Here is a 14,425-nt window from a genome sequence, read left to right on the forward strand (position 1 = left end):
TTGAGTGTGTGTAAATGAACCAAATCTCATGATGGATTAGGCTGTGATGGTGTTCTTCCCATATACTTCTGGCATGTACAATCCCAATTCCTCTGATTTAAGCATTAAACTGTTTTAGCTTAAATAGCATGGAAGTGCATGTGGAGTATCCTTCAGGTCATTTTCATTCCCAATCTTATTACACACACTTGGAGTTAGCTTTTTCAAAGTCTTGATTCACTTAGTTCCATTTATCATTGCATTTAAACACTATGTATGGATATTTAATCTTAAAATTTGAATTTTGATTTTGAATAATTGTTCATTTTTAGGAATCAGATGTTAATAAGAAGAAAGCTGAACGAGTGGGAGAAACGGAAGAATCCATACCCCCTGATTACAGATTTAAAGAACAGCCTGCTCTGAAGGTTCGGTTCAAATTGCAGTTTGAGTCAAGCCAACATTATTTCAATCAATTTGTACTTTAATGAGTGAATATTGAAAAACATTTCCACAACATTCTAATATTAAGAGACACATAATTGATTTTTCAGTAGTAGAAATCAAATTAAAGAAATTAAAGCTGACAGAATTACAAAATAAAATTTAGACCATAAGACCATAAGACATAGGAGTGGAAGTAAGGCCATTCGGCCCATCGAGTCCACTCCGCCATTCAATCATGGCTGATGCGCATTTCAGCTCCACTTGCCAGCGTTCTCCCCATAGCCCTTAATTCCTCTAGACAACAAGAACCTATCAATCTCGGCCTTGAAGACATTTAGCGTCCCGGCTTCCACTGCACTCCGTGGCAATGAATTCCACAGGCCCACCACTCTCTGGCTGAAGAAATGTCTCCGCATTTCCATTCTGAAATGACCCCCTCTAATTCTAAGGCTGTGTCCACGGGTCCTAGTCTCCTCGCCTAACAGAAACAATTTTCTAGCATCCACCTTTTCAAAGCCATGTATTATTTTGTACGTCTCTATTAGATCTCCCCTTAATCTTCTAAACTCCAACGAATACAATCCCAGTATCCTCAGCCGTTCCTCATATGCTAGACCTGTCATTCCAGGGATCATCCGTGTGAATCTCCGCTGGACACGTTCCAGTGCCAGTATGTCCTTCCTGAGGTGTGGGGACCAAAACTGGACACAGTACTCCAAATGGGGCCTAACCAGAGCTTTATAAAGTCTTAGTAGTACATCTCTGCTTTTATATTCCAACCCTCTTGAGATAAGAGACAACATTGCATTCGCTTTCTTAATCACAGACTCAACCTGCATGTTTACCTTTAGAGAATCCTCGACTAGCACTCCCAGATCCCTTTGTGCTTTGGCTTTATTAAGTTTCTCACCATTTAGAAAGTAGTCCATTCCTATATTCTTTTTGCCAAAGTGCAAGACCTCGCACTTGCTCACGTTAAATTCCATCAGCCATTTCCTGGACCACTCTCCCAACCTGTCTAGATCCTTCTGTAGCCTCCCCACTTCCTCAGTACTACCTGCCTGTCTACCTAACTTTGTATCATCAGCAAACTTCGCTAGAATGCCCCCGGTTCCCTCATCCAAATCATTAATATATAATGCGAACAGCTGTGGCCCCAGCACCGAACCCTGCGGGACACCGCTCGTCACCGGCTGCCATTCTGAAAAAGAACCTTTTATCCCAACTCTCTGCCTTCTGTTAGATAGCCAATCCTCAATCCATCCCAGCAGCTCACCTCGAACACCATGGGCCCTCACCTTGCTCAGCAGTCTCCCGTGTGGCACCTTATCAAAGGCCTTTTGAAAGTCCAGATAGACCTTTTCAAAATTTGTCTGATAATCAAAATAACCATTGCACATTTGGTCATTTCGTCCTGCTGTGTAGTAGCTAAGTGCCTTTTCAGGTCAGCTTATTGATTATTTGTATGATGTGGAGGAGCTAGTATTGTACTGAGGTGAAAATGTGTTGCTGGAAAAGCGCAGCAGGTCAGACAGCATCCAAGGAACAGGAGAATCGACTTATGCCCGAAACATCGATTCTCCTGTTCCTTGGATGCTGCCTGACCTGCTGCGCTTTTCCAGCAACACATTTTCAGCTCTGATCTCCAGCATCTGCAGTCCTCACTTTCTCCTTGGACTGAGGTGGACAAGGTCAGAAGTCGCACCACACCAGGTCACTTCAGCTGATGAAGGAGCAGCACTTCAAAAGATTGTGATTTCAGATAAATCTATTGAACCATAACTTGGTATCATGTAACTTCTAACCTTGATTATTTGTAGTTCACATTGATGTTATGAGACACAATGCTACAGAATGCTGAAATATTTCTATATATTTATTGTGCTGTTTTACCAGTTACCTTTATTCTTTATAATCATATAAATTGTGTTTCTTGCTTCAGGGCAAAGATAAAGCAGCCTCATTCTCCACTGGTCCAGGAGTAAAACCAGAGAAAAAAGGGAAGGTAAACATGTCTTTTCTTCTTGTAAGATCATTTTGTTCCTTTCAGGGAAACTCTACAGGATGGCATTTGGCATGGTCACTTGGGACAGTTTATTAATGGTACTGGTTGAAGTTGAATATGCTTATTGACAATGTTGGGACCAGTAAAGGTATTTCAGCACGAAAAATCGGAATTGTTGAAGAAAATTAGCAGGTGTGGCAGCATCTGCGGGAAGAATTCAGAGTTAATATTTTGAGTCCAGTGACGTTTCATCAAATTATTAGCAGCCAGGAAAAGGTGGTAGTCCTTATGCTGAAGGTGGAAGAAGGGTGAAAGGGAGAGTAGCAATTATCTCCGTAATAATTCAATAATATAGTTGTTCTCTTATAATCACAGGGTCCAACAGACGATGACGTCCTGGAGTCTCTGTCAGCAGACTTTGACCTCAGCTCTTCAGCTCCAGTTTCGAAATGCTCGGCTGCAACCTCTCACTCTGCAGTTCCACTGTCAATGCAGAAGCAGGTATGTGTCGGCTCATAACTATTCCAGATTGTAGGTGGGAGGACTGTCCTGCACCATTCTACTGGATAGAATGGCACTTACATGATTCAGCTTTCACTGTACAACCACAACCAGAGAAATGCATGTAATGGTTTATCTTCCAGCCCCTGCTCTGTTACCTCGTGTCACCCAGAAACCATTACATAGCTGCCATTTTTCTCATCACATTCAGCTGCCAGCACACTCAACTCTGGAATTCATTCCCTAATCTGTTCTCCTTTAAGCTCCTTAAAACCTACATCTTTAATTGAGCAGCTGATGTTCTGTCCTAATATCCCTCATGGCTCAGTATCAATCGCTATTTGATATCTCAACTTTGAAATGTGATTTAATGTATTATGGTACTGCAAATTGGATGTCGGGGCATACTTCCCCCAGGCTGCAGACATAGCTGTCATCTTCTAGCACTTTATATCCCCACGAAGGATGACCAGTAATAACACTTGTAAAAGCATTTTGACACTTTTGAAGATTCTGTCTGCTTTATCACCAAGTTCCTAAAGAATAGGTTGAGTGGCCCATCCTGCCAGTTCTGCCATTCAATACAATCAAGCTGAATTGATTATGGTCTCAATTTCAGTTTCCTGCCAGATCATCATTTGACTCTCTTGTTAATCAAAAATCTATCCAACCCACTCTTGAATATTCAGTGACCCCTCAACCTCCATTGCTGTCTGTGATAAAGAATTCCAAATGTTAATGATCCTATGAAAGAGGAAATGATCCTTCTCATCTTCATCATAAATGGGATACCTTTTCTATTAAAATTTTAGATTCCCCTACAAGGGAAAATGTCCTCTCAGCATCTGCCCAGTTAAAACCCTCAGAAAAGGTTGCACATGTCAATAAGATCACCTCTCTTTCTTCTAAGTCCCATTGAGTGTAGGTCCAATCTGCTCAAAGTTTCGTAATAAGACAGCTCCTTCAATCAGGAATCAATCTTCTCTGAACTGCTTCCAATAAAAGTATGTTCTTCCTTAAGTAACTTGAACAACACTTTGCACAACACTCTAGCTATAGTCTCATCAATGCCCTACAAAACTATAACACACTTTTATACTCCATATCTCTTGCAATAAAGACCAACATTCCATTTGCTTTCCTGATCACTTGCTGTATTTGCAGGCATATGTATGAGATTCATGTGCAATGACACACAAATCCCATTGTACCAGAGTATTCTTAAGTCTCTCTCCATTTGGATAATAAGATGTGGTCTTTACTTGCTAAGCTAGCATTTATTGTCTGTCCCTATTTGTAAGTGGGAAGGTGATAGTGAGTTGCATTATTGAACTGTTGCAATCCATGTTGTGTAGGTGCAACTACAGTGCTTTCCAGATTGGAGTATTGAGAATTTGGACCAGTGACAGTGCAGAAACAGCAGGGGAACTTAGAGCCAGTAACGGTTATGTGAGGGGCTAGGACATCAGATGTGGAGATGAAGGCATTATTGAGCAAATCAATAGTTTCAGAAATACTGTGAAGGTGATGTGAAGGTTAGACAGTTGGAATTTTGAAAGAGCAGTTGTAAATGCATTATACTTATTTTTCCTCCCCCTAGAGACAAAGGGAGATCAGGTTGGAATGGGAATGGGGACGAGGGTGGTGATGATACAAGGACCCATCAGAAATGGTCTTAACTGTGTGATTGGACTAGCAAGACTATGTGAGACAGCAGGATCAAGGGAATGGTCATGAATAGCACGTGGGGAGAAATTTAGAGATGGTAAGAGAACAATGAAATCAGAGGAGAAAGAACATGAACAGTTAAGATGAAAGTTGAAATATGAACAATGAGAATTCTTGGTACAGAGGCTGAGAGGGAGAGCAATGAAGATGTGTCAGTTATAAGATTCTTATCATTCATGTACTATCATGCACCATATTCAGTTGAACAATATGATTAAGATTCAAATTGCATATTTAAAGTTAAAATTTAATTAAATGTTACTTTGAAAATCTGAAGAGACGTTTGGAACTAATACTGAAAACTTCAACATAGTACAAGAAGAGAAAGTGAAAGTTAAATGTTTTTTTATTTCTTATAAAGACACCTCTGCAAGCCTCAACAGCTGCCTCAGTTTCCGTGAGTAAAAATGAAGTAAAGCTAAGTCATAAAGAATAATAAAATATGAACTGTGTGAAGTTTGTTTACAGCAGAAACAGAGTTTTGAGAGTTTGTACAGCACAGAAAAAGGGCCTTTGGCCCACTGTGTCCATCATATCGATCAAATCGGGGACTTGAAGATATCAGCTGCATTGTGTATAATGATGGCAAATGGATCATTCCAGTCTGACTTTGAGTCCACCCATGGTCTTGAGCACATCTTCTGTGCTAACTTGCTGTTTCTTTCAGATCTGACAGTTAACTAAGGCCCTGTCTACTCATTCAAATGGATTGCGGAGGTCCAATATAGGAAGAGCTGGGTATACACTCATATCACATTGGCTCATGTTCCCTCTAAGCTTTGCAACTGTACAACTACCCAACAATTGAGAATGTGCTGCACAAGCATAAGCAAAATTTCCTGTGAAGATACATGGCACTTCAGTGTATGTCTCTCTTAAAAGACTAACTGCTGTCTAGCAAAGGGAGTAAATATTTAAGGTGTGGCTGCTATGTCTTGGATGTATTGAGCCTCTTGGTTGGGATTCACTCTTAGTAATGCCATTAAATATAAAGGGGAGCTGCTTTATTTTGTCCATGTTTGGTCTGAGACTTTGACAAGGTCTGGTAGCAAGTGAACCTGGCAGAACCAGTCAGTGAGTAGGCAGTGTTTTGATAGCTTTGCTTACAACACCTTCAATCCACTCTCTAGACCATTAGTCCAGATGCCTTGATTACTAAGAGCATTTATCACTGTCATCGTCCCCAGAATGTCTCATATGACTTTGCATATCACATTTCAGGTCTAAGTAAAGAAATGGTTGGGATAAACCCGAAGTTGATTAATGCTTGCAAGTGAAACTGAAACAGCAATTGTGATATTCTTTCTTCTTTTTAATAAAGGCACCTCTGAAAGCTTCTACAGCTGCCACAGTTTCTGCGGGTAAAAGTGATGCAAAGGTAAGTGGGGGGGGGGGGGGGGGGCGGTGGGGGGGGGGGAGGGGGGCGGTGGGGTGGCGGGGTGGGGGGGAAGTGTGAAATTGCTGGCAGCAAACAGCAATAGAGGAATCGCACAAACAGATCCATTCACATCTCATCCATCAAGGCCCTTTCCACTATCATCACAGAGTAGTTCTTACTCGATTACACTATTTAAAGTTCTAATGGTCCCAAAGTGCCTCCTTCAATTTAGCAATATTGTGCTTAAAATTCAATCTCCTAACTTCTAGTGGTGCTCAATAGGTACTCACCATTCCTGCAGTACAGGAATCACTGTTGGCTGCTCTGTGCAGGGCACATGTTGTGAGACATCTGGATTGGCACACCCCCAAGAGCTTGAAAGGGCAGATCATAAGGTCTCAGACATCAGTGGCTGTTGCCATACACAAATAGTAAAATTGACCAGTAATTGTTCTGAGAGCAACCTCTTTAATCACTCCTAAAATAAATGTTAGCAAGCAGAGATTAGCCCATTTCCGGGGCTATTCAGAGGACCTCTCAAGAAGTTACGTTGAGATGCCACCTTGGTGGAAAAACCATGACTATTTCTGCTGATGACAGGCCGAGAAAATGACATAGCCTTCTGTAAATATGCAGGCATTAGTGCAGAGTCACATGCTGTGCAACATGAACAGGACTCGCAGAGGAAGAGGTTCGCAGAGGAACCAGTGTGAGGAGGGAGGGGTAAGGGGTCTTTGTTTGAAATACCCTTCTCTATGAGGGTCTTCTGGGAACACTAGACTTTTGTTGGGATGAACCAAGAGCAGTGTCGCGGTTGGCTATATTTCACAATAGAAGTTCGTGACTCCGTTGGAATATCTCTTTTGTAAAGACCTGGAGGCTAAACAAAGTATGAGGACAGCACCCCATGGGCTGGGAAGATCAACATCTCACCATTTTCATCTTCGCAACCAGTTCCTTGCAGCCAGGAGTTGGTTGCATGAGTAACATCTCGCAGTTGATAGCGATAAATGTGTCTGGAGGTGACCAATAGGTTGAAGTAGAGGAGAGGACTTCATTCTGTTCATGAGAGAGAAACATCTCCGAGGTGATAGGGTATATGGCTGTGTAGAGGAGTGGGCTTCCTGATGATGTAGGAGCCATTCATTGGACACATGTAGCTCTGCAGACCCTGCCTATTAACAGTGAATGATCTCACAACTGCAAAGACTTACCACTCAGTCATTGTGCAATTGGTGTGTAACTGCATGATGGAATTCGTGCCCCTCTTCCACATGAGTTGCCCCGAGAACAGTCATAATGCATTTGTCCTTTGGCTGTTTGTGCTGTCCACCATCTTTGGGTCTTCCACTGTCAATGGTAGTATGGGAGTAATTTTACTGAGCCCAGAGCTCAGACCAATGTTCCAAAGGTGTAAATTCATATCCTACTATGACAACTGGGAAGTTAAATTCAATTAATAATTAATCTGGAATTAAAAGCTGGTCTCTGTAATGATGACCATAAAACAACTGGATTGTTGTAAAAATACATCCAGTTCACAAATTCTTCCTTCATGGAAGGAGGTTTACTATCTTTATGCAGTTTGGTCTACATGTGACTCCAGATCCACAGCAATGTAGTCAACTTTTTGCTGCTGTCTGCAAAGCTATTTATTTGTACCTAATTGCTACAAAAAAGTTAAATAAGAGTAAAACTGGTCAGACCACCTAACATCAACCTGGGTACTGAAAACAACAGAGGCACATACTATCAAGGAAACCTTCTGATGATCATTAGTACTGTCCTCATGTGCATTACCAGTTGGATGAAGTATTGAGGGTGGCAAGGTGTTCTGAGTGAGGTACCTCCATACCCTTATTCAGATTAGCTCAGTAACACCACTACTGTGTGAGCAGGCTGAATCCAGAAAGATACCAGTTAGGTTAGCAGCTGGTAGTGAGCCAGCCAACACTCAGGAAATGTCTGTCTGGCCATTTCATCAATAATTTATCTAAAGAAGGTGCATATGTTCGTGACAATAGCGAAAAGAATGATCAATACTCTATAATTATGGAGACTAAGACCCATCTTTACAGAGAACACTCTGTATTATGTTTTGTGGTCTTGTCATATTGCTAAATGGGATAGATCTAGAACAGAACTAGCCACTCAAAACAGGACATCCATGAGGTGCTGTGGGCTACCATCAGCAGCTGAATTGTCTTTAACCACTGCCTGTAACATAAATGGCCCTGTGCATTGTTCACTGCACCATTACCATTATAGGGATCAACCCTGATTCAGGGAGTGGATAAGTGAATGCCAAGAGCAGCAGCTGGCATACCTAGAATTGAAATGTTAACAAGGGACACTAAACAGCAACAGCAGGAAGTGATAGACAAAGTGATCCCACAATGAACAGATCAGCTGCAGCATCCAGGTTGAGAAATGACAAGTAACATTCCTGTCACACTAATGTAAGATATGGATGATTTCCAGCAAAAAGAATCTAACCTTCATCCCTTGACATCGACATCACCATTATTGAATCCTCCACTAATAGACATCTTCGGGAATGCCATTAACCAGAAACTGAACTGACTAGCCATATAAACACTACAATAACAGGTCAGAGGCTAGGAATCCTTCAATGAGTAACTCAGTTCCTGATTCCCCAAAGCCTGACAAACATTTACAAGGCACACATCAAGAAAGTGATAGAATACTGCTCATTTTCCTGAATGACTGCAGCTCCAGCAACACTCAAGAAACTTGACTCATTCCAGGATAAAGCAGCCCATTAGATTATTGATTGTTGCCACATCCACAAACATTCACTCCCTCTACCACTGACGCACAGTAACAGCAGTGTACACTATCTACAAAATGCATTGTAGAAACTCACCAAGGCACCTTCGACCATAGAGATGGACAAGGACAGCAGATACAGAGGAATGCCACCACTTGCATGACCCTCCAAGCCGCTCACTGTCTTGACTTGAAATAGCACCGTTGTTCAGTGGTTAACACTGCAGCCCCACAGCTCCAGGGACCCAGGTTCAATTCCCGCCTCAGGTGACTGTCCGTGTGGAGTTTGCACATTCTCCCTGTGTCTTGATGAGTTTCCTCCCACCATCCAAAGAAGTGCAGGTCAGGTGAATTGGCCATGCTAAATTGCCCATAGTGTTAGTTGCACTCGTGAATGTAGGGTAGGGGAATAGGTCTGGGTGGGTTAATATTCAGAGGGTTGTTGTGGACTTGTTGGGCTGAAGGGCCTGTTTCCATATTGTAGGGAATCTAATCTAATCTATATCAACTTCAATCAGTGTCATTGGGTCAAGATCCTCTAACTCCCTCCTTAATGGTGTTGTGGGTTTACCCACACCAAACGGTCTGCAGTGATTCAAGAAGGCAGCTGACTGTCACCTTCTTGAGAGCAACTAGAGATGTGAAATTAATGCTACCACATCCAGCAGTGTTCACATCCCATGATGGATTATACATCCAATAGCAAAAAACAGGACAATTGAATTTCCAGTCTATTGTTTCACTTAAATCAGATACAATATGCAAGAATAATCTTGTCACATAATACCAGAGCAGACCTGTTAGTGTAACATCATTGCAAACATCATCCAAACACTTTGTTATTATTCTGCACAGTACTTCCCCATGTGTACCAAATTATTCACAAACCAAATTCCAATTTCACCAATCAGTGCTTGTTGAAAGCAGAATCAGAATTATTTTGCTTCACGTTTCCAATGTCAGGTCATACATCCAGGAGAAGAATGTCAGGCAATTATCAGTTCAGGGTGAGCATGGGTTTCTTGGGTTGTTTATTTTTCACCACTGTCAGAATATGTTGCTGCTGAGCTTCGACACAAATTTATTTTGTTTTTAAAGGATGAGGATCCATTTGATCTGCTTGCTGGAACACTTCCATCCGAAGCACCGGACAATTCTGCTCCAAAATACACTGGTCCTGAAGTGAAGGTAGAAATGAAATTTTTTGCTTCTAACTTTTAAACTTTGAATAGTTGAACATTATAGGCCAGTCCATTTCTTTTGTGCATCAGTTTTGGTAGCACTGGTCTTCCCCAGGCCGACAATAACTTGTGTTTACATTGTGCACTTCATGTAGTAAGAAATAGTCAGGTATTTCAGCGCAAAGCTATTGACCAAAATTTAGTACACAATATCATGAGGAAATATAAGGCCAGGTAACTGGAAGCTTGTCTTAGGAGAGTGTGGTCAAGAATTAGAAAAGTTTTGAGAGTGCATTACATGATATTTTGAGACTTATTTTTAAAGGCTGAAGATCCATTTGACCTAATGCCAGGAAAACTTGCATTAAAAGCACCAAAATATACTTACTCAGAGTGGTGAGAATATAAATCAATGATAACCCCTAATACTTATAGTCTTTCAATACAATTCCTTTTATTGCATCTAATGTTCATCCTTTTGTTTATGAAACAAATATTGATTTGTCCAACTTAAATTGGTAACACTGTCCTCTCCCATTTCCGTCAAGCTGTGAGGAGATGGGGTGGGGTGGAGTACTTGGGTTGGAAGCAAGAGATGAGTTTCTGAAAGAAGATTTCTGCTTTTAAGAAAAGCATTGGGTTTCTATTAACTGATCATATGACCAAATTGCCTAGGAGATAAACAATAGAAAAGGAGTTGCCAAATAGGGGTGAGTTAATTGTGAGTGGTCTAGTCTCAAGTGAAGTTTTAGTGTTTAGTTTAATTTAGAACAGTTTGACTGCAGATGGTAATACATCGCTTTTGAACGGTTTATTTGAAATTATATGTTCTGGATAAAAGAGTTTAAAACTCTTGTTGACTGAAGGGCTTTTAATGATGTGTTGAACTTCTAGGGATAGACGAGCTGAGAAAAGAGAGTTCTAGAGAAAAATCTGTGGAGTTCAAGAACCAGGAATTGGAACCAGGAGAGTTCTGATCCAAGGTGGCTACAGTTAAGATGGTGAGGTTACACCCATGAATGGTTGGAGAAGATTTCAAAATAAGCAGAAAGCCCAAGAAAACTCAAATTGTGCTTGATGAAGTACAAGGAAATGCAAAGACAAAGTGGTCTGTTTTCCAATTTTAGATGCAATGACTTTGAGTTTGGGGTTATGTAACTCAAATAGGCAGAGAAGGAAATTTTGAATTAAGAAGTTTGGTTTAGAAAATACGTAATTATACTTTCAATATAAATAGACTATTTAATATCGAGCATAGTTATTAGTTTTAATGTTCCTTGATTCTTTTAGGAATCTTGTGGCTTTGTTCTTTAGAATATGCCTTCTTTTAAAATTCTAAGATAATAAACACATTATTGGTCTCTACGGAGATCATAATGCAGACTTAATGTAGTAATCTCTAGATATTTCACAGGAGTGTGATCAAACATAATTTGTTTTGGAAACATTGAGGGAGAAATTAGGCAATTGACCAAAGTACAGAATTAAGGAGCTTATTTCTAGAAAGCTTCTTAAAGGTGGAGCAAGACACAGTCTGAGAGGCTTAGGGAGTCAATACGAGAGCTCTCTATAACAATTACTTTAGATTTTTTGCAGACATTTTTCAGAGCCTTGAGTAATTTTCAAGAATACTGCCAGAGCTTGAAAATTGCAGGTATAAAGAAAGACTAGATAGGTTGGTTTTCTTAGAAAAGAGAAAGCTGAGAGGCTTACTTTTTCAAAGTCTATAAATAATAAGGGACTTGAATGAAGTGGACAGAGAATATCTGTTTCCCCAGGCAAAGAGGTCAGTTACAGGGTAGCACAGATTTAAGATGCTTGGTAAAAAACTTAGAGGAGACATGGGGAAACATTTTCACTCAAAGGTTGTAGCAAACTGGAATTTGCTCTCCTGTTTGTGAATGATGCAGAAGCACTTAACCCATTTAGAAGGAGCCTGGCTTTGTGCCAGAAACATCTGCAAGGCTACACATGAGGTGCTGGTAGGTGGGGTTAGATTGGGTGGCTGGTTTATTCAACCAGCACTGCTACAATGGGCTGAATAGCCTCTTTTTAGGCTATAATCTTTCTATGGTTGCATGGTTCCAATTTTCTAAATGGTCACTGACCTGCTGAGCTGCAGGTTTCTTTTATTGAAGCACATAAGAAATGAATAAGAGCATTTTATGATTTTCAGGAATCCAATGCTGACAAGAAGAAGGCTGAACGAGTGGGAGAAACTGAAGAATCTATACCCCCTGAATACAGATTCAAAGATCAACCAGGCTCTAAGGTTTGGTTCAGATAATCAATTTGAGAGAAGCCTGTAGTTTTTCTGTTTTCAAAGAAAATCTATTTAGAAAACAGGAAGCATTCTAAAATAGTATTCATAGAATGACATTTTAGTTGTAGTTATGTTGCTGCTTTACCAGCTGGCTTCCATTCTATTTAATTTTGCTTCCATTAATAAAATTTAATAAAATTTGTTTATTGTAACAGGATAAAGCTAAAGGGGTTCCTTCGTCCACTGGGCCAGGCGCAAGACCAAAGGTCACAGAGAAGGTAAAGCTGAAGTTTTTCTTTATCTATTGCGAGAGAATTTGATTTACTACAGTGAAACTTCCAGGCACAATTTGTAATTCATTGGTTCTTATAGCTTTGCTTGGATAGTGAAGAAGGTTACCTCAGAGTACTATGGGAACTTAATTGGATGGTCTAAAGGGCCACAGATTGGCAGATGGAGTTTAATTTAGATAAATGTGAAGTACTGCATTTGGAAAAGCAAATTAGGACAGGACTTGTACACTTAATGTTAAGGTCCTGAAGGAATGTTGCTAACAAGGAGGCCTTGAAGTGCAGGTTTATAGTTACTTGACAGTAGAGTCGTCGGTAGGTAGGATAGTGAAGAAGGCATTTGGTATGCTTTCCTTTATTAGTCAGAGCACGTTGCGAGGTCATGTTGCGGCTGTGCAGGACATTGGTTCGGCCACTTTTGGAATACTGCGTTCAAAAATTCTGGTCTCGCTCCTATAGGAAGGATGTTGTGAAACTTGAAAGGGTTCAGAAATTATTTACAAGGATGTTACTAGGGTTGGAGGGTTTGACCTATAAAGAGAGAATGAATAGGCTGGGGCTGTTTTCCCTGGAGCGTTGGAGGCTGAGGTTCTGTTCTTTAGAGCAAAGAAGCTAACAGGGGACCTGATTGAAATGAATAAGGTTATGAGGGTATGGACAGGATGGATAGAAAGAGTCAATAACTCTGAGGCATAATTTTATAAAAGGCAGGAAGTTTTCAGGGGATTTGAGGGACACTTTTTTTCACCTAGGTGGTAGTGGGAATCTGGAATGCACTGCCTGGGAGGGTAGTAGAGGTGGGCAACCTCTCAACCTTTAATAAATACATGATGAACACTGGAAATGTCATAATGTTTAAGGCAAGGAGCTAATTGCATGAAATTGGGATTAGTGCAGATAGGTCGTTACGGACTTGATGGAATGAAGGACCTCTTTTGTTTTTTTAGAACATAGAACATAGAACAATACAGCACAGAACCGGCCCTTCGGCCCACGATGTTGTGCCAAACATTTGTCCTAGCTTAAGCACCTATCCATGTACCTATCCAATTGCCGCTTAAAGGTCACCAATGATTCTGACTCTGCCACCCCCACAGGCAGCGCATTCCATGCCTCCACCACTCTCTGGGTAAAGAACCTACTCCTGACATCCCCCCTATACCTTCCACCCTTCACCTTAAATTCATGTCCCCTTGTAGCACTCTGTTGTACCTGGTGAAGAAGTCTCTGACTGTCTTACTCTACCTATTCCCCTGATCATCTTATAAACCTCTATCAAGTCACCCCTCATCCTTCGCCGTTCTAATGAGAAAAGGCCTAAGCATGCTCAACCTATCCTCGTACGACCTAGTCCCCATTCCAGGCAACATCCGAGTCAATCTCCTCTGCACCCTCTCCAAAGCTTCCACATCTTTCCTAAAATGAGGCGACCAGAACTGCACACAGTACTCCAAATGTGGCCTTACCAAGGTCTTGTACAGCTGCAACATCATTTCACGACTCTTGAATTCAATCCCTCTGCTAATGAACACTAATACACCATAGGCCTTCTTATAAGCTCTATCCACCTGAGTGGCAACTTTCAAAGATCTATGAACATAGTCCCCAAAATCCCTCTGCTCCTCCTCCTTACTACGAACCCTACTCTTATCCCTGTATTCGGCATTCTTATTTGTCCTTCCAAAATGGACAACCTCACACTTGACAGGGTTGCTAATTTTCTAGCTGAATACAATCTCAGCTATTAACCTTTTGATTGTCCCCATTCCTCAGCCCAGCTCTGCATCATATCTAAGTCCCTTTGCAGCCAACAACAGCCCTCCTCACTATCCACATCTCCACCAATCTTCGTATCGTCTGCAA

At 41.1% G+C, this 14,425-nt stretch overlaps 1 protein-coding gene across 10 annotated transcripts in view; it reads left to right on the forward strand.

Annotated features, from left to right (window-relative positions):
- Positions 1 to 14,425, forward strand: part of cast (calpastatin) — a 205,213-nt gene that overhangs the window by 125,181 nt on the left and 65,607 nt on the right. For 8 of the 10 annotated variants that reach the window (XM_072583271.1, XM_072583353.1, XM_072583321.1 and 5 more), the window contains 8 exons: positions 312 to 407; positions 2,369 to 2,431; positions 2,807 to 2,932; positions 5,022 to 5,057; positions 5,982 to 6,038; positions 9,927 to 10,016; positions 12,186 to 12,281; positions 12,488 to 12,550. In XM_072583271.1, coding sequence (XP_072439372.1) covers positions 312 to 407; positions 2,369 to 2,431; positions 2,807 to 2,932; positions 5,022 to 5,057; positions 5,982 to 6,038; positions 9,927 to 10,016; positions 12,186 to 12,281; positions 12,488 to 12,550 — 627 coding nt within the window. The remainder of the gene's footprint in view (positions 1 to 311; positions 408 to 2,368; positions 2,432 to 2,806; positions 2,933 to 5,021; positions 5,058 to 5,981; positions 6,039 to 9,926; positions 10,017 to 12,185; positions 12,282 to 12,487; positions 12,551 to 14,425) is intronic. The other 2 variants (XM_072583281.1, XM_072583364.1) reach the window with 1 other exon arrangement.

Source organism: Chiloscyllium punctatum, chromosome 2, assembly GCF_047496795.1.
Source record: "Chiloscyllium punctatum isolate Juve2018m chromosome 2, sChiPun1.3, whole genome shotgun sequence".
In the NCBI taxonomy this organism is placed as follows: domain Eukaryota; kingdom Metazoa; phylum Chordata; class Chondrichthyes; order Orectolobiformes; family Hemiscylliidae; genus Chiloscyllium; species Chiloscyllium punctatum.